This window comes from Apteryx mantelli, chromosome 6 (genome assembly GCF_036417845.1).
Source record: "Apteryx mantelli isolate bAptMan1 chromosome 6, bAptMan1.hap1, whole genome shotgun sequence".
NCBI classification, from domain to species: domain Eukaryota; kingdom Metazoa; phylum Chordata; class Aves; order Apterygiformes; family Apterygidae; genus Apteryx; species Apteryx mantelli.
Window position 1 is genome coordinate 38,378,494 of NC_089983.1, and position 26,149 is coordinate 38,404,642.

General features: G+C 42.1%; 1 protein-coding gene across 1 annotated transcript in view; it reads left to right on the forward strand.

Annotated features, from left to right (window-relative positions):
* The window catches only part of PDIA5 (protein disulfide isomerase family A member 5), a 101,971-nt gene that overhangs the window by 52,450 nt on the left and 23,372 nt on the right, over positions 1-26,149 (forward strand). Inside the window, exons 12-14 of the mRNA XM_067299308.1 lie at positions 15,937-16,007; positions 17,064-17,227; positions 19,870-20,000. Coding sequence (XP_067155409.1) covers positions 15,937-16,007; positions 17,064-17,227; positions 19,870-20,000 — 366 coding nt within the window. The remainder of the gene's footprint in view (positions 1-15,936; positions 16,008-17,063; positions 17,228-19,869; positions 20,001-26,149) is intronic.

Sequence of the window (26,149 nt, forward strand, 5' to 3'; positions counted from 1 at the left end):
AGGGTATCTTATTTGTTTTAACCTTGATAAAACTTAGACTGTGAGAGTATCTTCTTTTAAAATTAAGTATTAATTAAAAAAAAAAAAAATCTTGAGACAAACATACAAAATAGGCCAAGAAGTCAGGATATATTTCTATGTAATTAAGAATAAGCAAGGGGATTTCAACACCGGCCTGGAATTAGCAAGTACTTAAAACCCTGTGTCACCATGCAGGGTACATGTGACTTGGAGTTTTTTTAATATGCTATAAATCTTGTGTTCATGAGAAGTTCTCTTGCTAGAGGCAGAATTATGGCATTGATGCTTTAATTGCAGTTTCATAGTCAGATGGCTAAAGCATTAATAGACTGTAGCATTAAAAATGTCCAGGGAATTCCCCTCCCCCCACCTTAGTGCTGGAGATACCAGGGATGTGTTTGGTTCAACTGTTAAATACTTCCTACCTGCAGAATTAGGCACCGTGATGATTATGGCCAGCTGTGCCTCCATGCCTGTGGCTCCTAGTGTTCATCCCTGTGGATAACACTAATTATTTACAATCAGTCGCACTTACCAGCCCAATTAAAGATGTCACTGCATCTTGCATTACGTGCAGCCTAGTGTGACTTGGTTCAGCTAGAGCAGCTATGTGTGATTTAAATGTATCAGGAAAGTCTGTTACATGCAGCTTGTGCCTCTTGATATCAAAGACTTTACAGCTTTTCTGAAATAACTTAGAACAGACGTGAAATAAAAGATAGGCTGTTTTGAGTCATTACTGCTGGCCCTGAGAAACGTGGGTGAGTGTGGGTGGACGGGATGAATTCATCCTGCTTTCATTCTGCAGGTCACTTGGGACATGAGGCAGGATTTTTAACCTTCTGAAACTTAAAGCTCTTAAGAAGATGTTCTGCAAATCTGAATATTTAGGGTAGGTAAATGATAACCCAGCTAGCTGCGAGTCTGAAGGCACTCTTCTTCCCTAGCCCTCTGAGAAGAGGGTGCATTGCTGTGCACCTTCTTATTCAAGCATTTTGCTGGAATTTTGTAATTGCTGGTGGGCGTGTGGTTATCCTGGATATGTCCAGGCATCCTGAGCATGTGTTCAGTAGAGCTGTTCATCACACGTAACACCTGATGAAGTTGTTTACTGTCTTGCAGACTTCTGAAGTGTGTTTTTGTGTGTTGTTGTTATATCCAGAAACTTTGGTTATGAACTGGGATCTCTTGGCATGTACCGCTGTACAAAAGGAGAACAAATAAGTGGCCCCTGCTCGCGAAGGATTTGAAATTGTTTTGTGGATTGATCATTTTTGCTAACACAAGATAGCATGGTTATGTTAACAGACCTATTTCTGAGGCTGTGGCAGAAGATGTATCGTTGTGAATTAGCATGGATTTGCCCAACTTTGAAATCGGATCACACCAACCAAAGCTATTTATGTACTGTGATATAAATAGAGGTACCTGTGCAGCTTATTGTAGTCTTCTGCTAGTAATGAAAATAAAGGCTCCCTGTCCATATGTGCCTCTTGATATCCATGCTGTAGGCTGATTGGTTTATTTAGAGGCCCAAAATGAGAGCTGGGTTCTGAATGTCTCTGAATTTGGTTTATATTGCCAGTCAAATGTTATTAAATGCTTTAGTAAGATAGGGACTTGCTGGGACTTACGCTTCCAAAACACTTGAACACAAAAAAAGCATTTTTTTCCCCCTGTTGTCCATATCAACCTATTTGCTGAGTGAAATGCAATTTTTTAAAGTAATGTCAAAAAACTTGCCAAATTAGTGGAACCTGCTGTCTTTTGGATTGGGTTTTGTCAAAGGAACAAAAGCTCCACGCATTTCCCTTCCTGCATTTTTCCCAGCATTTCTCTCCAAAGCATGATCTCAGTCTTGCACAAAATAAGTCTAACCAAGTCACTGATGAGTCAATTCAAATGCTACTGAAGGATGTTTAAAGTCATGGATTGAAATTAGAATCAATTCAGAAATGGGTTTTAAAAGTGTCTGCATAGGAGTTAGTTTTCATTATGTTTTGTTAACACAAATGACATTGCTAACGTTTTAGAGAGTAAGTGTTCCTGTACCTCATGTAGAGTAATCTCCTGGCACCACCATGAGCTCTAAACTCCTCTGGTATATTCAGCAAGTGCAGAACTTAGTAGGCAGTCCCTGTTGGTAATGAGTGATCAGGAGCCTCTGATGGTTGCTTAGGGTTGCTTTTTCCCCATCGCACTCCATCAGAGATAACAGTCCATGGTCCTGTAGTGATGCCAAAGGTAATAGAGAAAGGGCAGCATGGCCCTACTGCTACCGGGAGTGCGCGTTTGCTTTTTAAAGGATTAAACGGTAGGATTTTTTTTCCTGCAACACTTCTGCCTTGTACCTAAGCTTACATTCATGTTAAACCTGTCTTCTACGCAGCTTTCTTCATAGGACTTCTTCAGAGACATTATATAACCTGCAGTTGCAGGACCTAGGGTTAGAAAAAATGTTGTTGAGGCCCTTAATGTGTTATTGGAGCTGTCACTGTTTTCCTTCCCTGATAAGGAAGGAAGGCAAGGAATACTCAGCCCACCTTTTTTCCCCTTAATTTGTTCTTGGAAACTGATTTGGAGATGCAGCCATGATGCACCACTACTTGCTCCCTTCTAATGGAGAGGAGGGCAAGAATAAATCTTGAGATGATAAAATGCCCTGCAGTTTTGATGTGTTGTTGAAATGTCCATGGAATTCCTCAGATAATTTCTCTCCCTCTGTAAACCAGCCTGATAAATTACACAGTTAATGCTTTCCAAAGCCAAGTATCCAGCTGTACAGGTTTTTAATTGCACTGGGAGCTGTTTTATCAATTCAGCTTTGAAAAACATTTCACACCCTTCTCTCCTTCCCTCCTCCCTTCCATCCATTAAAACTCAAGCTTTTAAGCCACTTTGTGGGCTCATTATTGAGAATGCCAGCCAATTAACCCAATACAAGATGAGGGCCTCCAGCATCTAACCAAGCAGCAGGCTGGATGTCTCCCTGAGAGCGCACCATCATTGATTTCACTGAACTCGGTTTTGTTTCCTACTGCTCCATGTGGAGAGACTAGAATATGGGAAGCTATTGCTCATTTTATATTTAAAGTAAAGCGAACCCAAAATGTGCACACAAAATCAAATCTGCTTTTTTAACTGGGTTTTACAGCTATAAATAAGTCTCCCTTTCAGACCCCAACTGGTTCCTTGTGAAAACAAGCTACCATTGCAGTTAGCACTAATTGGTATTTCTGTTGGCAGCCTCTACAGAAGGGCCATGGGTTGAAAAGGCTAAAGAATTAATTTACTGTGCAGCCTGAAAAAATAGCCCTTCCAGCACAGGTCAGCAGCACTGCGACACTGTCAGCCCTTAATAAATAAATAAAAACTTCTGAAGTTTTTTCCACGCTGATTCATGATTCAGTCAAAGACACTTCTCCTCCCCTCCACCTCCCCTTTTAATGGAAACCAATGTAGTTGACACCACTGGAGGCTAAAGATTTTTGGGTTATCCAAATAACAAACAGCACTGAATGTGGAATGGATGGAAATATCTTTTAATTTCGTTTGTCCTCACCATATCTGACATACTTGTTACTTTAAAATAAAATATTGGCTACGTTCTGTGGTTATATACACAATTTCTGCCATCAGCCTTCAAGTGCATAGCCTCTAGGATGAAGAAGTAGGTAGCTGGGAAAGCTGTCCTTGAGAACCCATGCTAGGAGACTCCTTAGTTTTTTGTCATCCTCTAGTGGTTGCTCTTCATAAGAAGCTTGAACTTGCCTTTATTGATGGTGGTATTTTAGTTCAGGTGGAAAAGACTGTCTTTCATCACCAAAGGTCTGTCTTCAAACCTCAGCCTTGGCATCAGCCAAGTCAGGCAGCTTCAGAGAAGAGGCATGCACCCAAGTGGTGTCCACATGGGTAGGTCTCAGCTTCCCAGGAGCAGTGTCAGCAGTAGCAGTACTACCTTCTGCTTGAGTATCTCCATGTTTGCGCTCTTCGCCATTGTTTTCAGCTTTATAAGTTTGATCATTCCTTGGCTGAAGACAGCTTTGTATGAGAAGGGCTTATTATGCTGTAGAAGCATTGAGGACATGGAGAAGACCAGTGTTTTCAAAGTGTGTTTTAACTATACAAAAGGGCAGGGAGTTTAAAGTTGAAAGCTTGGCAGGATGTAGCCCTCATTCAGGAGTTTGTTCTCAAGTTTCCTGAAAGGTCTTTTTATAAGCCTTGACAATCCAATCTCACGTATGGACTCTGCTTTTCAAGTTGGACTTTCCATATAGACAGTGCTTTAAAAATACTTGTGACCATTATTCAGTAATGCTGTAATCAGAGGAGAAAATGAAGGCAAGCAGTTTTATGGCTGATTAGCTGCAGACTGAAAGCATTACTGGAAATCTGTAGTGTGTAAGGCTGTGTATTTGTAAGGTTGCCAGATGCCATACCCACCTGATACAGCTATACTTACCGGTCCATGGGTCTGTATGCAGGGACCATGCACATGTGAAGATGCTTGCTGTGGGCTTGATCCTGCTCCTACCAGAGCCAGTGAAAGTCCTGTCCTTGCTTTCAGAGTAACTGGAGAAAGCTTTGAGTGAGGTAAACTCCTCCTGGACCATCACCTAGGTGGTAGGCAGGGCCTGGCTGTGTATCGTTTCTTGGTGGAAGAGTGCACATCTCAGATGGGTTGGGGACAGGTTGTAATGCCCTAATCACTTCAAGGTTGAATTGCTGTCCGAGGGCACTCAGATGAGGAGTGTTGCTGTTTTAAGAGTCTGGATAGACAGGTGAAAGGAAGAGATCTGCTTCAGTTTGGGCATACCACTTTTTGACTTTTTGCATCCCTTAGGTGCTTGACTTTAATGTTGCCTTAATGCATTTTTAATGGAATGTATAATAAACTTTTTCCTGAACAAGCATAAATTGTGCCAACTTTCTGTTCATTGTATGTATATACTTCTTAGCTGAACTCCTAACATCCTTACTGGCACACTCTGGGAACAGATAGATTCTTCACATCAGCCAGATAAATTCTTGGCTCCTGATTCTGCTTCTAGTGAGATGAACGAGTTTTGGCTGTTGATTTCAGCAAGATAAGGACTGTAAAACTCAGACTAGATTAATCAATATTTTAAAAACATATAAATCTACAACAGGGTGTTGCTTGATAGTATACATATTTAAATATCAGCAAAGGAAATCTTGGGGAATGTAAACAGTTTCATGCAATGACATGCCTCATTAAACTAATTACAGTAACAGTTTTCAGTAGGGCTTTTAGGCACACATGTTAAAGCAGGAGTTATTGAAAATGCAGCAAACCAGGAAAATGAAGAACCTGACACAGTAACTTTTTTTTAATGACCGTTTCTTGAGGGTTTAAAAATAAAAATCAATGTGGGGTTTTAGTGGTACTTAATGTAAATAAGAAAGGGGAGAGTATAAAAATTCTAATAACTAGATTGTGCAGTAAAACTTGATGGGATACCCAGTGAAAGGGGTGAGGACACTAGAGACAGTCTACTGTTTCTTTTCTGTCAATCTTTTGATTGTGTAGCACACAGTTCGTATAAGATGATTGTCATTTTGAAGTATTTCATGCTCTTTGAGTAAAGTCATAAAAGAGGATGATCCAGTGATAAAAATAATAGCCTCGGCCTGAAGATATACACATTTAGTCCCTTCCCTTGCTTCAATTTATAAAACCATGACCCAGTTCGCTAAATCTTTGTCTCTTTCCAATCTGAGAAGCAGAGATGACGTTTCAACTTGCGTGGGAGTTTTATGTAGTGGTCTACATATGGGCTCTGAGAGCCTCTGGTATTGCAATAATTGGTATGGGAAGGCATATTGTAACTGAAAAGAAAATTGCAAATACTTGATTGACCTGAAGGATGTAGGATTGTGCCTTCCGTGTTCGTCGACTTGTTGAAGACAAACAGGCTTGGCTGCCCTGTTGAGGAAGAGCTGCATGTGTCGGGGAGAATGCACTGCTCAAACAACTATTGCCACCAGGGCTGATGGCTCGCAGCCTGGCTGAAGTCCACACCTGGACCACAACGGAGGAGCCTTGGCTTTCTGGGGTTCAGCTTCGTGACAGGAAGACCAGCGAAACCAGCCTTTCAGCGCTATTGGGGCTGCACTGCCTGCAAGCGGGAATGTGACCTGCTTTGTGTCGCCGTCCTGCTCTGGAGACAGTGAGGGGACTGGGAGTGGAGTTTGAATAACTTCCTTGTTAGCAATTTTGGGAATTGATAAGAGTATGCAGAAGGGTAGTAGAGGAGGAAAGAATGGAGCTGAACCATAGATACTCGGTTCTGTTGAATTTGGGAAATTTGTTCAAAATGCATCGCTGCCTGCTAGCCTCCAATAGGGAGCAATTAGTTCTCTATTAAAGAAGACATTTAGGAAGGCTATTCTAATCAGAAAAAATCTTCCTGTAAATGTGTGGCAGGTGGTGTGAAGGGAACATTAGTTTCTTTGGGGATTTGCTGCTTCATTTCTCCCTTTACTATTGCTTTCCCTCTTTCCTAAAAAGTCCTTACTGTCCAACTGAGACTACTGCAGAGGACTGGCTCCCGCTCCTGGGGAAACCACCGGGTCAGCTGAAAAGTGACAGCAGAAGAAAGACTCACCCTGTTCTTCTCCCCTTCTTAGGGTGTTTTAGCAGATTATTTAATTATTCATCCAAGTGGTCTTTTAAAGGACTGCTGTAACTGTAGCTGGCCTTTTTGTCTAGTGAAAGTCTTGCTTAGTGATAGATTAATGTCAGCTCAGTAGGGTGATGTTGTGTTTGTTTTGACTGAACATGCCCAGCTTGACTGGAGATGAAACGGGCATGAAATACGGAGGCACCACCCAGAGCACTGAGATTTTTTTCTTGGGCTTTTGCTGTGGCCTCTGTGTGTGTGCACCAGGTGACTTTATTCCTGCAGACTTCACCCCAGTGTATTTGTAAGCCCTTAAGTTCCAATAGGAGTGAAGCATAATTTATTTTTCTAAGTTTACTTTGCTTGCCTCTAATGACTGTTAACAGTAAGAGTTTGTTTTAAGAATTAAAGTAGCCAGGTTTATTTCTTCTGAAATAAATTAATTTCCTTGCCTGGATGAACTTAATATACAGTGCAGAGCTCACGTTTGGAAAGTGCCTTACAATATCTCTGCTATTTGAATCGTTACCAGCAGAGTTTTCATTATCAAGTTTATCTTCCTTAATAATTTATGGCTTGAATTTTTATTATCCTATGGAAGGGAGAGTAGGGAACTTACTTTAAAGGGCAAATAACAAGCAGAGAAATTTATAGTGAAAGATTGCTTTCCTGTCTGTCTGCTCATTGTGCCCTTTTGGGTGATAACTTGGCAAGTGACGCTATCTTTCTGGGTTATTCATAAATGAACCCCTTGCTTTGATATTGAGGTACTGTGCTGATGGTGGAGGTGTATCTTCTGGGGTCCTGACTGCTTGTGGTTAGTGAGCATCCCACCACACTTCTCAGAAGTAGGTGAATGTATCTCAGTTGGCAACTACTTTTGCCCCAGTTCTGGACAAAAAGTGCACGTTCTGCATAATGCCTCTCCTGCTGCCTCCTCTTATTGGTAACTTCAGTAACAGCCAGTATGAACACTGCTTTAATACCCCTACCCCCAAATCTTCAGTTTTGGCTTTGGGATATAGTTAGCTTTCCTAGCAAGATCTCTGTATTGCATCCGTTTTGCTGATGTTTTGTACAAATTGCATCCTAGCTGATCATTTGCTTGCTATGCTGTTTCACTGAACTAGACAGTCGCGACTCCCTGGTCTAACCTCCCTTATGTGACGTTGTCATTACTAAATCTAAAGTGTAAAATCTTTCTTAGTGGGGTGGGAATGTGAGGGAAAGCAGTACAGCTTCTCTTCCCTTCCCAAGGCAAAATGTTCTTGATCATCTGGCAGTGGAGGGGGAGGGGGACTTTTTTTTTTTTTTAAGATGTGGAATAATTATGGTCTAATCAAGAAGGAAACCTTCTGGTGGTATTTTTCATAAACTCTCAACAACTTCACCTTAAAGGCAGCCATGCTGTAGTTTCTCTCACATTTCAATAGGGGAAGGTTAATTCTCAACACCTACTCAGGGCCGTGATCCTCCAAGCTAGTGTAGGAGGTGTAATTCATATCTCCTGGTGCCAGCTGATCCATCTTCCTTTGCTTCTTTTCCCACCCAACAGGGATGGTAGGAGGCACCATCGTCTCCCAACACTGATTTCTACCAGTTGCACCCTGATTTCTACCAGTTGCACCATATAGCTTTGACTGACAGGCTATATACATGTAGCATAAGCTCCAGTAGCTGGAGGCTGAAGCCAAATTTGGAATGGAAATAAGGAACTGTAAGACTTTGTTTATTTGTTTTTAATTTAAAGAAGAAGATTAGCCTTAAAGAGCTTTCCTGGACATGTGCTGGATTCGGTGCCATGGGAGAGGAGGGTGTATTTTTCAAAGGCTGACTTCAGGAACCTGGCTCACCCAGGGCTCCCTGTAGAGTTAAATGCCAAGAGTGACCTCTCTCTGAGGGCAATATAGAGCAGAAATCTCTGTCTCCACATAACTCTTTAGGGAGCCCTGGGAGGTAGCAGCCTGTGGCTGAAGTTAGCTTTGGAGAATATTTACCCTTTTCCCTGAGCCTTTATGTCAAAAGAAGATATGCTCCAGTGTGACCAGAAATGAAGGCAGAAGCATCTAAATGAATTTTCTTGTCCTGTGTTATGTAGGAGGTCATAAAAGTCATCTTCCTTTAAATCCTGTGAGCACTGTGTACAGATCCGCTCTTATTTCACCCTTCTGTATTCTGAATTTTCCTCTGCTGTGGTCTGTTGCTGGCTGAAGGGAGCTTTTCTGCTGGAGCTGTGAAAATGGCATGAATGCAGAAAGGATTCCTGGAGGATACACTTGGTTAAGCTCTCTTTTAAGTTTGATCTGATTTATCTTATGTAATGCGGTGGTCTGAGTGTCTCTTTAAACAAACAAGCAAACAAACAAACAAAAAAGCTTTAACTGTCTAAAAGCTGTTGTGAATCTTTTCTTCTGGTGAGCAACTTCTGGGATGCTTGGGGCAACAGCTATGCTGGCACAGAAAAGATAATCCAGATTTGGTTGAATGTAACACCTGTGTGAGCTGCTTCCGAGAGAGGCTGGCTGGGATGGGGTTGCTGTTGTAGTAGTGAGTTGCACCGATGAGAGAAGCAGTGGCCAAATTCCAGGCATTTTCTGTCCCAACTGCATGGGACCGAATTGCTGCTGGAAGCAGAGAGGGGCTTCCTTGTGTGTGCGTGTACTGGGCGTCAATGGATTTGCACAGATCGTTGCACGCGCAGGTTGAGTGTGCTGTGAGTTTGTGGTCATGCCCGGCAGCTGGTGGTATGGGTGGGCATGAGGCACCCTATTGCTCTCCTGCCGCTAGGATGGACTGCGCAGCCCGCACAGCCACGCAGTTTGGCCGCAACTGTGTAGATGTAGCATGACTGCACTAATCCAAACTGCTGAAGTGTTTTCATTCTAATTCCATATTTTTAGTTGCTCAGAACCTTACCTTCCAGGCTGAACTTCTACAGACTTGGTCTCTTGTAAAGCCACAAAGCTGCTTGCTTGTCACTGATACCTAAAAAATGTCATATTTAGTCAAACTAAGTCTACTCTTTAGAGTACAGTAGCAGTTTACATGTCTAGCTGATGAATATTTGAATTCAATGTAAGTATTAAGTCCCCTGGAATTGTGCCGGGGAGGGCAGTGCTGCTCTTGAGAGGGAGATGGATGGTTTGATGTAGATATAAAAAAATAATAATAAATTAATAATAATATATATATTTTATATTTTTATCTATATCTCAGAGTAGGTATGAAGAGAGAAGAATACATAAAATTTCTTAAGCCCCTGGTCCTTTACGGGGTGAACTTGTAAGCAAAAACCTGGGGATCTGATTATGGCCTGCATACAAGGCAATCAAGTTTCATGGGCCATTATAACTATTAAGTAGGTGTGGAACCATCACAGCTCCACGTGCAAACCCTTGATGATGGGGAGGAAAAGTTGCTTTTGGCATTTATTTGCACCCTCCTTCCCTAACAAATTTGTGGGTGATTTCCCATCAGATGTCTGCAATGCAGAAGGTTAAATTATGCAAGGGAATCTGCAGCCATTGCAGTTTATGCTCTTCTACAATGGTAAAAGAATTGTAAGCTGTCTCATGTCAAACCTTAGAGCTACTCTGTTATATGATGCATAAGAAAGCTTTGTGTGTTAAGGGTTTTCATGGCAGAGGAGAATATGTTTGTATTCTTGCATAGGCAATGTGGAGGCTGGGACTGCGTGTCCTTGCCCTAGCTCCAAGGAATGGTCTTTTTTCCCCCATCCTGCCCACCTACTCTTGCTCTATGTGTATAGTTACAGTATATGATTCAAAGTTAAAAACAGGGCACGAACAAACTTTAGCTCTTCTGCTGTGTTGAGAAATCACTGCTCTGGGATTAACAATGGAGAAATCAAAGTGGTAACCCTGTGTTACGTGTTTAGGGAACTAAGGTGAATCTGAAGTTTTTGAGGTCTTTCTTTTTCTTCCAAGTTGTCCGTAAGTCTTCCATGAATGTAGTCTGACCTCCCAATGACCTGCTTGCTGAATGCAGGACATGTTCTGGGCTTCAAATTTATGTTTTCCTGTCAGGTTAATAGAAGTATTTGTGGTATGCAGCTGTAGATGAATGTGGAGGTGGCATGATACAATAAATAGCTGGTGCATGATAGCAGTACCCAAGCAGCCTGCTAATAGCAGAAATTTAATGATTCTTTAAAATCTTTATTTGCAATTTAGTTTGTCTCTAGGGTTCTTCAGTCAGAAATTCCTTATCCGCAGTCACCTGGATGTTGGCCTTTATCTTGTTTGTCACGTACCTTCTTTCACTTCAGATCCTCAGCCAATGTTGTGCTGAAATGAGAAGACGTGACTGAAAGCATGGTGTTTGTTTATATAGCCATAATAACCTGAAAGAAGTAAACAATAAATGACAAAGAAGCAGAGAGATTTACGTTCTGGGGACAGCAGTAAGACTGCGTATGCAGTAGCCTAGTTGGTGGTGGTTGACCAGTTTTCTGCCTGTCCTCTTCAGACAAAACTTTATATTTTTAACAATAGAAGTGTTTGTGTTAGTAGCGCACTTTTGTAAGAGTTTGGAGCAACTGTGCTCTGTACTGCGAGTCTCTACAGCAGTGCCAAATAGGTTGCCATGAACAAATACGGATAATTATTTGGAAAAAGCCACACTTCTGTTTAGTGAAAACTGTTTTTCTGTGTAAGAGACTCAGTTCTGTCCCTGAAGTCTTTAAGCCGCAGAAGATGCCGTAGAGGAGGGTGTGTGCTTATGTACGTATCTTACAGGTGAGGAGGAAAGTGTGGCAGTGAGCTGCTTGTTACACTGGTCCTAGAGAGGAAAGACTTGAAATACTCAGATTCCTCTAATAATGGTCTTCTGCCTTGATTGCCTGTCTACAGTGGCAGGCCACTAACTGTGACTTATCTCTCTGCTGCTCCCAGCACCATCCTGGTATCTGTGTGCAATTTGTTGTGCTGGAAGAGAAACTGCTACCCAGCCTTTTAATTTAAGGTTTGAAACTGAAAATTATAGTTGTCTTTATTTGCGCCCTAGTCAGTACAACTGCTGTAACTCCTGTAGTGAGTCCTGCAGATGTGAGCTGCTCGACACATTCATTTGCCTTTCCTTGTCTGTGTGCTGCTTGCCGTTCGAAAGCAGCATCGCGCTGTCCATGCTTGCCTCTGCACTCGGGTACGGCCTCGCTCTGGGCAGGACGAAGTGCAGGCTGAGCAGCGTCCTCTAGTCTGCGGTGGGTTTCTGGTGGGAGATGACTGATCTCTGCGCTGGAACAACCTGGAGACTTTTGCTTGTCACTGCTCCAGGCGTGCAGCTGAGCTATGTGACAGCAACCGTGGAAGGAAGGAAGGAGCTGTTTATCTGCGTGGCTATGTACTGCAAATGAGAACATTGTTTGTAAATGAACTGGGAAACAAGAACTCTTACTTCATTTAGGCATCTGTTTTAAAAACAATTAGCAAGAGCCTGCCTTCTACCAGATGTCCTAACACTGATTTTTGTAAGCTTTGACTTTTTTTCCTGTTTTGTAATATTGCTGCTTTACGCTTGTTCTGTGTACTCTTTTCCCCTTGGGCACCATGGAGCCTTGCAGACTTGGGTGTCCTGTGTGAGTGGAGCAAGGTGATGTACTGAGAGGTCAAATGAGTTTTCCAGAATCATTCAGCGAGCCTGCAGAGCCAGGAGCCGAGCCCAGGACTGGTTTCATCCCACAGGATGGAGAGTAACCCTTATTTTCACCTTGTTGGAGCTCCCTGTGTTCTGCAAGCAGAGAATGAGGCCACGACCAACCTCGTGTGCAGTTGCCTACAACTCCTTACTGTCCCTTGGTTGCTCCCAGCAGCCTTGACCAAGAGAGACCTGGAGGGCTTCAGTGGTCACAGGAGGCTGCAGGACATCCTCGCTGTTGACTGTAACCTTCTTCTTTCTCTACCAGGATTGAACAGATCACTTCCCTTTTTTAGATTTTTGCTTTTAATGTCAGTATACACTTAAAACAACAATGCATTTTCTAAGAACACACCTATCAAAGGTGCTTGCTGCAAAACCTGTGGGCCTCCATCCACAATCCCAGCAGACCTTAAGCAGCACATTGGAGCATCTGGGTTAAGGACCTGCAGGATTGTTGTTATTTTCCCGTTCTTTTTTATAAATGGAAAATGTCTAAAACTAGAGGAGGTTAGCACAGAGGTATACAGCTGCTGCTGAACAGCATAGTGTAGCATTCAAAGGAAAGGCAGTGACCTTGGAATTCATTTAAATGCCTTTTTCATTGACCTTGAATTTAATGGTAATCCTCAGAAGATTATTGAAAGGTAGGATAAATAATCATAGGAGAGATGGATTGATATGCAATGTGTAGATCTGACTTCTAGGTCAAATCTCCACTCCCCTCAATGGTAGGTGAAAGCAGGCAGTAGAATGCAAAAGAAGGGAATAGCAAAAATCTCTTAAAGATGGCCAGGTAAATATTTTTACTGAGGGAGAAGCCCTTGGGATTTGTTTTTCCCATTTCGGATTCAGTGGAACATGGTGGCTTTTTTCCAGACTAGAATATCATGCTATTTTCTGTCATTGGTGGAACAAGCATTGCATGAGCAAGATTTGAGGGCCTCAGTTTGTATTTAAACATCTTTAGAAACCAGATCCTTCTTCCCCTTTGTCCTGAGTGAGTAAGCTTTATGGAAGTCCATAGTGCTGTATCAATGTAATCTTTGTGAAGGAATCCAGAACTGTGATACTTTATAGTCTGAATTTCTTTCTCCAGGATACTACTTAACATGCATTTCAAAGGCTTTGGATTGTTTAATTTCCATGACAAAGTATCCCTAACTTCCCCCTACACACACACACACACACACACACACACACACTTCCTCAATGCGTAGATATGGTGAAAGCTTGGGTTGTTTTGTTGCTTTTGTGTGATCAGATCTAATATTAACGATTGTGGAACATAATTTAGGTCAAGTGTGCATGCAGTAGCGAGAGCACACAGCATGAAGTTTATTCTGGTTGGGGGACACACCGTGTAAAATCTACCAAGGCAAAGGTACCCCCTCAAAAAATCTTTTTCTTCTTACAAATTTGAGCTAGCTAATTCAGTGAAGTTCCCAGGTATCTGAGCCATGATTCAAATTCCAGGTATCTGAGCTGTGATACAGTCAACTTCACCTTTGTTATAAGTGGGGAAGAGCACAAAATGAATGAAGTTCCCTGCTCCTAAAAGGAGAAATAAATCAATTCAGGCAGGTGTCAAAGGGAACTGTCAGCCCATTCCAGAAAGCCATATGCCTGCAAGTTTTCTGTGGGTGGCAAATAAATCATTTTGCCACCCTCTTTCATACTCTTAACCAAGAGCAGTGCCGAGACAGTAAGTTGTCCTCAGCCTTTTCCAGCTTCTTCCTGAGTTCACCTCTGAGGCTGTCACCTGAGGCTTGGCCCCATGTGCTCTCCCTGCCGTGCGAAAACCAAGCAAAACGTCCTCCTCCAACTCTCCCAGCACTTCTGAGATCAGCTTGTTTTGCCGCTTCTAACACATGAAAACCCTGGTTTTGCTCATGAGAAGGAAGCGGGCTTTAGTGCTGCAGTCACTATATACAAACTACTAAACAGCACAGACCTTAGCTAGTGTTCAAACCGGAGTTCAGTGTGGGACAAGCCATTTGGGTATTTTCCTTAATTCTCGGGTGGGATTTACAGACTTTATTCAATTATATCTTCTCTGTGCTGCGGTCGCAGCAATGACTGTGCTATAAACATGCCTGGAGAGCATTTCGTGATGTGCTGTAGTGGCTGGAGCTCTCCCGAAGTCCCTTTTTGCCTCAGGGAAGTTGCACCTTCATGTCCTGTCACTTCCAGGCTGTGAATACTCTTCAGCTTGTGCTCTATAAAACACGGTTGTCTGGCCGAGTTCAGGCTTGTCTGGTTGAGTTCAGGTTTAGGTTTGTGTCTGCTGACTTTGTCATTCATCCCATTAGTGGGAATCAAATCAGCGCTGAGATTTGGAGTCTTTGGTTTATTTTCTTTTAAACAATGGTATAAAAATAGTCATAGCCCTGTTGCCTGTGTACCTCAGAAACTGCTTTTGCTGAAGTGGTATCGAAACAGATTTTTAGCTGCATTTTCAGATACGGCTTTCAAAAGCTCAGCAAAGTCTGGGCTTTCAAGCGTGCTTTCCAGCAATAACAGCTGGAGAGAGAAAAGAGGGGCTGCGGAGAGAGGCGCAGGCGAACGCCTTGCATCCGCTGGGTCTTGTCTAATTACAGCTCTCCGCGCCTCCAGCGCCAGCCCACCTGCAGGAGCCAGCCCCAGCTCTTTGCCCGTGCTGCCCCATCCTCCTTGGCTCCGGCCCCCGGGGACCGCGGTGGCATTTGGCGGGCATGGAAGGAGCTGCGGGAGGGCGATGAAGGAGGCAGCCCCCAAGGCCCGCACACAGGATCGCACCATCGTTGCTCAAGTGCAACTCGACGTTGCAGCTGAAATCTCACCCACTCCTGAACGTGCAGCTTGCCTGGAAGCCTTGGAAGGGATTGCACCAGATGAAAGCAGTTTAATTTACACCCAAATAACTTGTTTTAAATCTGTTTTTCCTCACTCATGCATTCATTTTACTTTATTGTAATGTCAGCACTTAGCAATGAAGTAATGGGAGATCTCTGGAGAACTTCGCACAAGTGAGAAAGCACCATTATCTCAGTTTTACAGGCCTTGCTTACGTTGAGAACATATGTGGTGGTGTAATTACACTGATGTGAGTAAATCAGTGCAAATCCTTGCTACAGGGACATGCTGCACCAATATAAAGTAGGGCTTATTATCAGTGCAGTTTAATTCAAATTACATTACCTAATTAAGCTATGCTAGTATAAGCCTCAGCTTAAATTGAGCAAGTCACATGAGAGTCTGTGTTGTTTCTATTTAATGCAGATAAAGATTTGGAAACTGAAATAGGTGAGGTTGTGTCTTACCCAAGAAGATGCTAGAAGGAATGGACTTGATGAGTATTGTGTTCATAGTATGTTCTGGTAGGGAAAAAGTGTGGGTGTGAATGCAGGGGGGTTTATTATTTTTTAATAAATTAAATTCTTTGCTTAAGCTATGGTGACTACTTTGGAAATGATCCTAAATCATACTGAAGCTTTACAAATGAATCAAGTAAACTCATACTAAATTCCAGTAAATCTCTACCACATGGTTTGGGATTTTGATAATGACTGGATGGGTCAATGAATAACCATGGCGTGTACAATTTAATTGGCTATATCTTCCTTTTTTTTGGCAGGGTGTGGGCACTGTAAGAAAATGAAACCAGAATATGAGAAGGCTGCAGAGTTTCTCCATGTAGCCAGTGATGTAAGCTAATTTTCATTATTATATCCTTCAAATAATCAGTGATAAATAACTGGAGTAATAAAAGTGACTTTTCTCCCTACAACAAATTCAGCTGTTCTCATCCTCCCACAGGACCCTTCAAAATGTGCTTCCAAAGTACAGTCTCATCGCTAATGCATGAGCCCTGCCAAAGTTTTAGAAAGAACATTCTGTCTTGAACAAAAACAAAATTGAAAAATGTTTATGTATTCTGCTGTAGGCCTTATACATAATATGATCAAATCCAAAATGGATTTTTTTCCCTTATTGTTTAAAGACATTGAGTGTGGAGAAACATAGGGTTTTATTTATGAATTAGATTTGGCGAAAAAAAGCAAAAGGGGTCCATCTCTCTTTCAAATATCTTGGTTTTATGGTTGTGTCACTCCATTAGCTTCATCGTAAGTGCTCCATCAGCATGACTGGGTGGAGAACAGAGGTCCAGTAACATGATTATTACTCTTACTGATTCAGTCTCACTCTGTATATGCCATGAAAGGAACAGAAACAGAATTCTCCCCCCCCCTCCCCCCAGACTTTAGGTATCTTCAGTGGAGATACCTGGATTCCCTTTGTAGTTGTTGGAGAAGAAGAGGGAGATGTGCAAAAAAAATCAGATGAATCGCATCCCAGGAGTGTCTCTTCTCCCTTGACTGTAAAGGTGGCTGATGTAAAGATGCCTGCAAGTTAGGGAAAGGGGGATTTGTCTTGAAGTAAACTTTTAACAATGCTTCTTTCTCTGGGAGAAGTGGATGGATTTGGTGGGAGGGAGTGCCTCTCCCGGGAGCAGCTCTTAGGCTCTTACAAAGTGACTTGTGACAGGGAAATCTGGTCAGAAAAGAGGAGGAGAATACCCTAATTATATTGGCATCATAAGATATCCCTTCCTGGTGTTGCATCGGCCCTCTGTGTCTTGCTGTGCATCTTTAGTGTGTGCCTGAGGAAGCAAAGGCACCTAGAGTGTAAGTGATTGCCCTGGAGTGCGCAGCTGTGTGCGAGTGTGTTGCTGTGATTTACAGGTGGTGGTTTCTGTTTTAGAGTCCGGGTGTCCTTGCAGCCGTAGATGCTACCGTCAACAAGGCACTGGCAGAAAGATACCACATCTCGGGATTTCCTACTTTGAAGTATTTTAAGGATGGAGAGGAGAAATACACTCTGCCACACCTCAGAACAAAGAAGAAGATCATTGACTGGTTGCTGAAGTAAGTATTAAGAGTCTGAGATAGTATTCAGGTTCGTGGCTATGGGCTCCTGAAGATTGCTTTTGCAAGGAAGTAAATCTTAAACCTGGCTTCATCGACTGCTTAAATCCCTTGCTAACAAAAACAAATTGAATTCCAGTATTGAAAGCCACACAAACATGTATGATAATTATGGTCTTTAATACACCAAATCCTTTATTTGCTGTGGGGTTTTTCATAGTTGTCCTGGTAATTCTTTCCCAAAATAAATATTTTTCAAATATGCCCTAAGCCTCTCTCTGGAGAAGGAATGCCAGTGGCTCTGAAAAATAAACAGAACATTTGTTGTTCCCTCTTTATATTAAGCAGCAGATTTCACTATTTAGCTACTGATCTTCTGTAGTTGTACTTTCCCCCTCCAGCAATTTCAGAGTCAATACGTAGATGACCAGTTATGTGGGACTGAAGGAAAGCCACTGAGACCAACAAAACAGCACCTTTTGTGTTCTTCCCAACTTTTCCTGGGAGGTGTGTTAAAATATGCAGAGTTATGTTTGATGTATGATAAAAATAATCTTATTTCAAAGAGGAAAATTGCTGGTATAATTCTGTCTTTTAAGTATTTTGGAATGAAATGTGTAATTCATTTAAGTACTGTAAGCATAGTATATTTTCCATGTTATTCAATGAAAATGCATCTGTGTTTTGTGACGTTTTTAAGTCATTTTAACTATTAAGCACAGTTGGTATGAGGAATATAATCTTAATTTTTCCACCCCCCGTTTGGTTTTGTTTGTTCTTGTTTTTTTGTTGTTGTTGTTGTTGTCTTTTAATCTACATCTCTGAGTGCCTCAAATCAGGTAAGAAATACAGCTTGGGAGCATCTTTGTAGCATGTTGGGAAGTTTTGTCTGCTTTTTACATTTGCACCCAGCATTCCCTTGGCCACTTTGCTTATTCAAGCTCTAGGATGCTTTGTCAGTAATGGATATTAATCACTGTCCGATTTCCCCTAGGCATTTGCTGGAGCGTTTTGAGTGCTAGCTAATTTGTACTGGGCTAGGCAGCCGGGTTGGTACCGCCTGTTCACTTTGGTGATCTACGCTACTTACCTGAGGGTTTTCTCCAGTGGGCTAAGCAGAGCGCTCACGTAGTTGTCTAGGTAAAGCAGCAGTGATGAAGAGGGTAGCGGTGGTAATCTTTTCCAGATCCAGCTGTGCCACTGGAAGACTTCTGTCTGCAGCCTCGGGCAGTCAGCAACACAGGGAGAAACATAGGCTTGTCTGCAGCCTCAGGCAGTCAGTAACGCAGGGAGAAACATAGGCTTGTCTCCTACCCTAACCACTAGCCACTCTTCCAACTAGAGACAGAAATAAAGTAGGCTCCTTATTTGTTGACCTGGGGTAAAATTGTCACAGCTCCACTGAAGCTGATGGAAAAAGGGATGCATCTGGGGTGCAAGGTGGAAATAAAGTTACGTTTGTGGAAAAACCTCTCCAAATGAGTGGTCTAGTCACAGCGGTGCAGGTTTCAGCTTCGGTCCCCAGTCTGTTCGTGGTGCCTGTGCTCTGCGCTGCCTCACTACGCTGTTAGCGGTATCTGAGTAGCTGATTTCAGGCCAGCTTGGGGAGGTCTATGTGAGATGAAGTCACACCCCAGACTACCTGCAATTGATGATAGCTCACACCAACTGTGTTCATGTGGCGATTCAGACCAGCTGTCCTAATTCTTTTGGCTAACAAGGAGCAAATCAGTATTGATGGAAATATGATGGATGTCCACCAAATGACCTTGAATAGAACTTTAAAATTTGAGGTGTTCTCCACTTAGTTTTTATGTCCCTGGTACAACTTAAAATGGTGTCATTCAAAGTGACAGGAAAGGCTGAAAAGCTAATTTATTACCAAGGCAACATATGAAGGTCTTTATACCTTGACTCCATTCTGATGCTTTTATATAAGTAATCACTTATTTAAGATACAGCAGGAATGAATTTAATGAGTCTGAGAGAAGTCTGTGAGCTGGTGAATAGCAGAAGTTTTGTTAGAGGTGCTCTAGATGTGCAGCATTGCTCTGATCTAGTCAGTATGTGCAGTCATAATTGAAAACCTGACATTCTCTTTATCAAGATAAAATATTCCAGTTCAGTTACCCCCAGTCTTCCAAATGGAACGATGCTGATTTTTTGTATCCAAACTTTAATATTAGAATTCAAGAGAAGGTCGTGAAATTCTTTATAGAAGTTTGCATGATAGCGATAGAGAGTATGCGGCGAACGTTTGAATGGAAGATGCTGCCCTGTGTCAGCTGCCTTTTGATTGCCCTGCCTGCTGTTCTTAGTTCATACCTATGGACAAAGTAATATAGGAGCAATGTTCTTTCTGCCAGATAACGGATGCAATATAGGAAATCTTTATTCTGCAATCTGATATGCCTGAGTAGGCTCACTTAAATTGTATTTTTACTGACTTACAGAAATTAACACATAGCATTTTTTGTTGTTACCTGGCATTGGAAATATTGAGCACTTTTTTTCTACTGCAGAGGTACCCTGAAGGATTATTCTACCTTGTTTCCCTCATAGTAGTTGTGACCAGGTTGTGATGCCTCTTCACGTGCTTTCAGAAACACTTTCAAACCAATCTCGTTCCCCATCTTTTCTAGTCCTGAAGCACCACCTCCACCCGAGCCTGCATGGGAAGAAAAACAAACTAGTGTTATGCACCTTGCTGGAGAAGATTTCAGGGAGTCCTTGAAGAAGAAGAAGCACACACTTGTCATGTTCTACGCCCCATGTGAGTAAAAACCTCTCCATGTGGTTTGGGTTTGATTTAAATGCTACAATTTATGAAATCCTGAATTAATTCACTCGCTGTCCCCAGACTACGTAGGGGTAAAAAGCCGATTCTGAATGTAACTGCATGGGACCATCCTTGACACTACTGTATGAATCTTCATAAATGGGAAACAAAACAATGTACAGTGTTTATTTAAGGAGTTATTGTGCTAATGCAGACACTAAAGTAGGCAGGGAAACAAAAAGAAAACGGATGTATTTTCCTCTGCTGCATTTTATGGTCCGCGTAACAAAATGTGATCCATTTATAATAGTACAACGGACCCACAGAGCCTGGCTCATTAGTGCAGCACTTCAGTAATGAAATCGATATAGTGGTGCAGGGAGAATCAGTCTCCCACAGGCCGAGAACAAATTCTGAGGGAACTTTGTCAGTAATAAATCTACATTTAAATCACCACCTGGATTATGGGCATAGCTTCCCCCTCCCAAACAGTTTTGCATACATCACCCACACACTCCCTTTTTGAAATTCCTGAGCATATTTCCAGTGAAGTTTTGAATCAAGCCCTTCATAAGTTAGGTGAATGGGAGGAAAATTATTTCCCCGCCTTTCATTTTAAATGACTTCTTTAGATATATGCCATATGCAGGTACCATTTGTCTCTGGATATTCCTTCTGATTCTCATGGTATTACTGAAACTAGAGAAATTGTCTCTTCTATTTTTTTGTGTTGTCCTAGAGGAAGGCAGGTTCAATTCAGGCTCTTCGCTTTTGAGGGGACTGTCAAAGGGAGAAGATATTAAATAGATTAATTTTGCAGGAAAAAATGCTTCCCCATCGCATGACCATCCCTGCAATTCACTGATAACCTTTAGACAGCAGTTACTAACTTGTTCCCCTAAAAATGAAGGGGTTTTCTAGAAAGGAAGAAAAGGCTCAGGTCCTTAATTTTTAAACAGTCAGCCTTTTATTTTGCTTTTCTATTAGAGAATTAAACATGAATGCTTTTGGGCTCCTGCAAAGTCCTGCAGGATGTGAGATGTGGAGAGAAGGGAGGGATGGAATTCAGAAGAGAGATTTCTGGAAGGTTGTAAAAGAAAAGAGAAAGGGACTTAATCCTTTCTCAACTCCAGTTCCCACCATCTATTGACTGAAAATTGCCCATGTGCCAGGAATTTCTGATTCATGGAGCGCAACTGGTTAAGAGCAAGTTGTAGCTTCAAAATCAAATGATTGTACACGAAATGGTAAGAGTTAGAAATTTGCTGTTCTTGAGTTCTCTTTACCCAATGAGCCACTTTCCATGGAGAAGAGAGAGCTCTTACTCCTCTGTTGTTCTTCAGGTGCATCTCTTTAAGGCACTTAAGATTTTTGTCTTGTCTTTTTTTTATGGACAGTGTTTATAACAAAGACACTAAGTGCAATGAATATGTAGCTCTCGGGGCTGAAAGCATGAGTCAACTTGCCTGATGGGCAAATTATGACACCATTGTTCGAAGGCTGAATTCCACCCTTACCCCAGGAGTAGTGAATAAAGATCAGGCTTGCCCTGTGTGTACTAATGGGCTGCAAGAGCAAGATTTGCATGATGTGAGACCATTGGGTTCATTGAGACTGCCCTTCAGACATGTTCTTCCTGCACTGTTTCGGATACAGTGCTGCGTGAGACCACCTATATACAAGACAGAGGTGTTAACTGAAACCACCACTTCTGGACTTCCCGTAACTCCTCAGACAGCGCTGCTGTTGTGTTGTCTGTATGTGGGTCATGCACGGTTTCTGATGTGTTAGATTTGTTCTAAATTTGAAAGTGCCTGTGTGCTAAGCATAACGCGCACACGCACACAAACACTGGAGTCAACAAGCCTGTCCTTTATTGGATGCAGTGGGAAGTAGGAAATGAATATTTTAAGTCTCTAGTTTCTGTGAAATAATTATTAATGCAACAGAACAGTACAAATCATTCTATTTTTCTGCTTTTCTGCAGTGATAATGTGCCTCCTGCTAAATTTGCTAGATTAGCTTTTGTTTACCCTTTTCTCAATCCTGAGACCTCTTGGAGTTTACATCGCCAATTAGTCTTAACTTGCTTATTTCAGTGCAGAAGGAGCACAGCTAAAATTGCCAGGTCCCATTATATCCAATAATTTTCTTTTTCTATTCAGATCCACATCTTAGGTCAGTGCAGACTCACAGTATGTTACTCTATTCACTTGTGACTCTATGGCAGTATTTGTTACACTTACACATATGCTGAGATATTTTAAGATTGGGGAGGGTGTATGCATGCATATATAAAATATGTTTATACATAAATATTTATGCTAAGAAATGTATCTCTCATCTGTCATTAGAATTGAAAGCAGTAAGTTGAATATTCTGACCTTTTTAAAGCTTTCAGTTAGTGACAAACCTTTGGGGAAAGGCCACTGATTTATATCTTACATGTGAATTAAAATGAGATCTGGCTTTTCTGTGGCAACTTCCAGCCCAAATCACTTAGTTTGTATAAGAGAACCATCAATCTGCTGCTGTACAGATAACTCTGGACTGAACTGAGCGATGTTTTAATGGTACTGAGCAGTGCTTCACGGTGATTTAACTCCAGAAGAAAATACTGCTGTATCCAACTGGAAAAGATAGGGAACTCATTAGCCCATCACCCTGAACATGGTCAAAGCATAAAGGTTAAACCTGGTGCTTCGGGAGTCTTTTAAGGACTGTGAATGTGAATCAAAACCCTTGAAATTGCTGGAAAAATCCCACTGCCATGGACTTGGCACCCACAGTGAGAATAATGTTCCTGATTTCATGTTGCGTCCTTCCGCAGTGGCATTTCCATGCACTGTAATGCCTGATTTGGGACAAGGGACAGCCGTAAAGGTAGTTGGTCACTACTGACTTGGGACAAAAGTGCTAGTTGCAGAATAGCTGATGCTACTTGTACCAATAACTGCCTTTGACCTGATCTTCATCCTGGTGTCCCTTGGTTCAGTCTGTACCCTCTGTGGCTGCCACCAGGAAGGGTACCCTGCCATGCAGGCTAGTGGTGCACGCTGGCACTTGTCCCTGCTTCTCAGGGCTGGCGGCATCTGTGCTGCACAGCGCTAGGTCTAGATCTTCTCTGGACCTATGTGGGGCCCTTGTGGTCCTTAGATGCGATTGCTGTCCCCCTACCTCATCCCTGAGTTCAAAATGCCTACAATAATGAGAGCAATGTTGCAATCTGCTAAAGTGAAGTATGGTGCCACAGGCACATGTTATGTGTCCTGCGGCCTGGTGTGAAGGGTTTGAGGGGCATTTGAGAGCACCAGGCTTGTTGCACTAGCATTTGAGAGGTGTTTTAGGAGATGTCCAAACTTTATCGCACCTGTGTCTGTATTATCTCTGTAGAGCAGCCCTTGGAGTACCGGTTACCACCAACTACAAGTCTCCTTTTGTAACTGTTTGACTTGGTCCAGAAAAGAGGAGAGGAGCCAGTTAGTCTTGAGTTTGGTTTGATGTGCATACACAGCCTAGTATGTGGATGATTGGGTTTTGGGAGCTGTGGACCAAATCAGGAAGTGGGCCAAACTGACGAGAATAGACCCAGCCCAGAGAAGTATGGTGTTTGCCCCCAGGCTTACCCAGCTAAGCCCAGAAGTGACAGCGCTGTACTCCGTGGTGCTGTGTCCAGTGCTTGTTTCAAGACCTGCAGCATTAAATGCGTAGGGATCTGGACTGACCAGTTTGAATTGATGCTACTTCTGGGATCAACGGGCTGACTTTTCTTTCTTGTTTCTCTTATGTCCTCACTGTTTGTTCATGTAGACTATCTGAATGTGTTTTGTTCTCTGCATTTTTACTTTTATGTGGGCTCTCTCCACTCCATTACCCCGGATAATTAAGACTTGACTTCACCAATGCATTAGATTTTAACCTGCTCCTACTGTAGCACCGAGAACTGCAAAACAGAAGCAATCGATTGTTGATTAGTTGTCAGAATCACAAAGGGCAAAGAAATTGCAGTAAATAAAGTATCTGCTCAGTTGGGGATGTTTTTGCTGCATTACTCAAACTGAATTAAGGAAAAAGTCGTAACTGAGTGAATCTAGGTCGGCATTTTCCAGTGAAATAGAGAAATGCAAATTGTTCAAGGTTGGACTAAGCAATCTCCAGACATCCCTCCCATCCTCAGCAATTCGTTGATTCTAGGAACAGTAGCACTAGAGTTTCAAATTTAAAGGGTGTTTTTCACCCTTTCCATCTAGTTATTGTTTTCTGTGAATAGCTGTCCAGCGGTGATTGTACTTAAGAATTAAGACCAACGTGAAAACACGTTTGTATTGTTTTGTGTCAAGAGAGCTACCTCCAGCAATGCTACAAATGAATCCCCTGTGTCAGGAGCAGTAGTTGTATCATAATAGAATCCAGTAATTAGTGGGTCTGAATGATGGGAGAGGTGCTTTTTTTTTTTATTGGACACTTTTAAGGAAAGGGCTTTGTGCTGAGCAAATACATTCAGTTCCTAGTTTTGTAAAAACGCAAGGTAAGTGTTCTTAAAAAAAATAAATAAATTTTTCAGCAGCAATGAGAAATAATAGGGGGAAAATGCTCCCTTTTAATGGTTTGTAAGGACGGCGATTGCCAATGTTATTAACTTGCCAAATGACTTCAATTTGTGGGACTCAACAGGGCTCACAGAATGGATATTTTTAATAAATACTTTGTTGCTGGGAGCTGCTTTCTGGTTTGCCTCTCTGTTCAGCAGCAAAACTTTCACTTCACTTGAAATTATTTTTGTCAGCTGGAGAAGATTATTCTCTGGTGCAGCCTGACCCACAGGGGTTATGCAAAGAACACTCAGCATATAAACCTTACTGAGGACAATTTTAATGGGGTATTTTTGTATTGAGTTAGTGGCTGTGTGTTGACAAATAGATGTGCAATTAGGACATGTACCTCTCCTTGGCTCTTAGCTTAACTCTTTTGTAAGCTTTTTCTTTTAGAGATGGAAGAAGTAAATGAAGGCACTTCATCTGTTTTGTACCTGATGACATTGCAAAAGAGTTTGGGAAGATGTTTGAATCTTTTTTTTTAAGAAACTGGGTATTGTTTTGACAAAAATAAACTGTTTTTTGGCTCCAAGTCAAGTAGGAATCTTGACAGAGACATCATCACTGTCTGATAGATATTGTTGTGGATAGCAAACAATAACAAATCAGAGAGGGAACAAATTTTTTTTTTAGTCCAAACTATAAATCAGCCTTTCCCATCCCTGTGCATCCCATCAGTAGTGCATAAAATGCTGAGAGCTACAGCAACGTGCATTAATTTTTACCCACAGGTTTTGTTCAAAATGTTGTTCATCCTGGTACTCTATTCCTGTAATCTGGTATGCTCCTTCTATCTTTTTGCAGAGAAAACTTCCCAGTTTCTTCTGTCCAGGTTATGCATCAAGGAATATACAGTATCAGAAGAGCACTTAGAGTCCGTGCCAGAGTGGATTGCACTGTGTGCGCAGCCTGTGCAGATAGCGCTTTGGTTATTAGTGCTAACAGATAGGTCCTGTCTGCTCCTCCAGCCCTGTTGGCTTGCTTATAACATGAGCTGATCAAAAAGCTTTTCTTAAGAAAGCAGTAATGTTTCCTTTTCCTTCCTCCCGTTTTGAAGTAGGCTGGGACAAAGCTGGCTACACCATATCTCTGCCCTCATGCCTTTGCACTGCTTGCAGGAAGGTTTGGTGAGATTAGGCTGTGTCCTGGCTAATCCTGACTGCTGCAACGGGGCAGAATAATTTAGACCGACCATGAGGCTTCAGCCAGTGACTCATGGGCCTGAGATCACTGGTCGAGGTCTCGGCATGGAGAGTCGACCTGGATGGCATAGTTTTATGTGAAGGGAGCACAGAGGGGCTAAAATATGCAATAGTTAATAGGTCCAAATGCACTGAAATGCAACGCTTGTTTGAATGATCTCCTATCTCCCAGTAATTTTTGAACAAAGCAGCAACACAGATTAAGTCAGTATGCCGTAACAGCCTCAGAAGGGCTTACAACAAGCAGTTTTCCCTTCATTTGCAACCATATCTTGTTAAGTTTTCATTAGAAGGCTCTATCAGAGAGTATGAGCAAAATGTGCATGCTTGTAAATGAAGCTTAAGC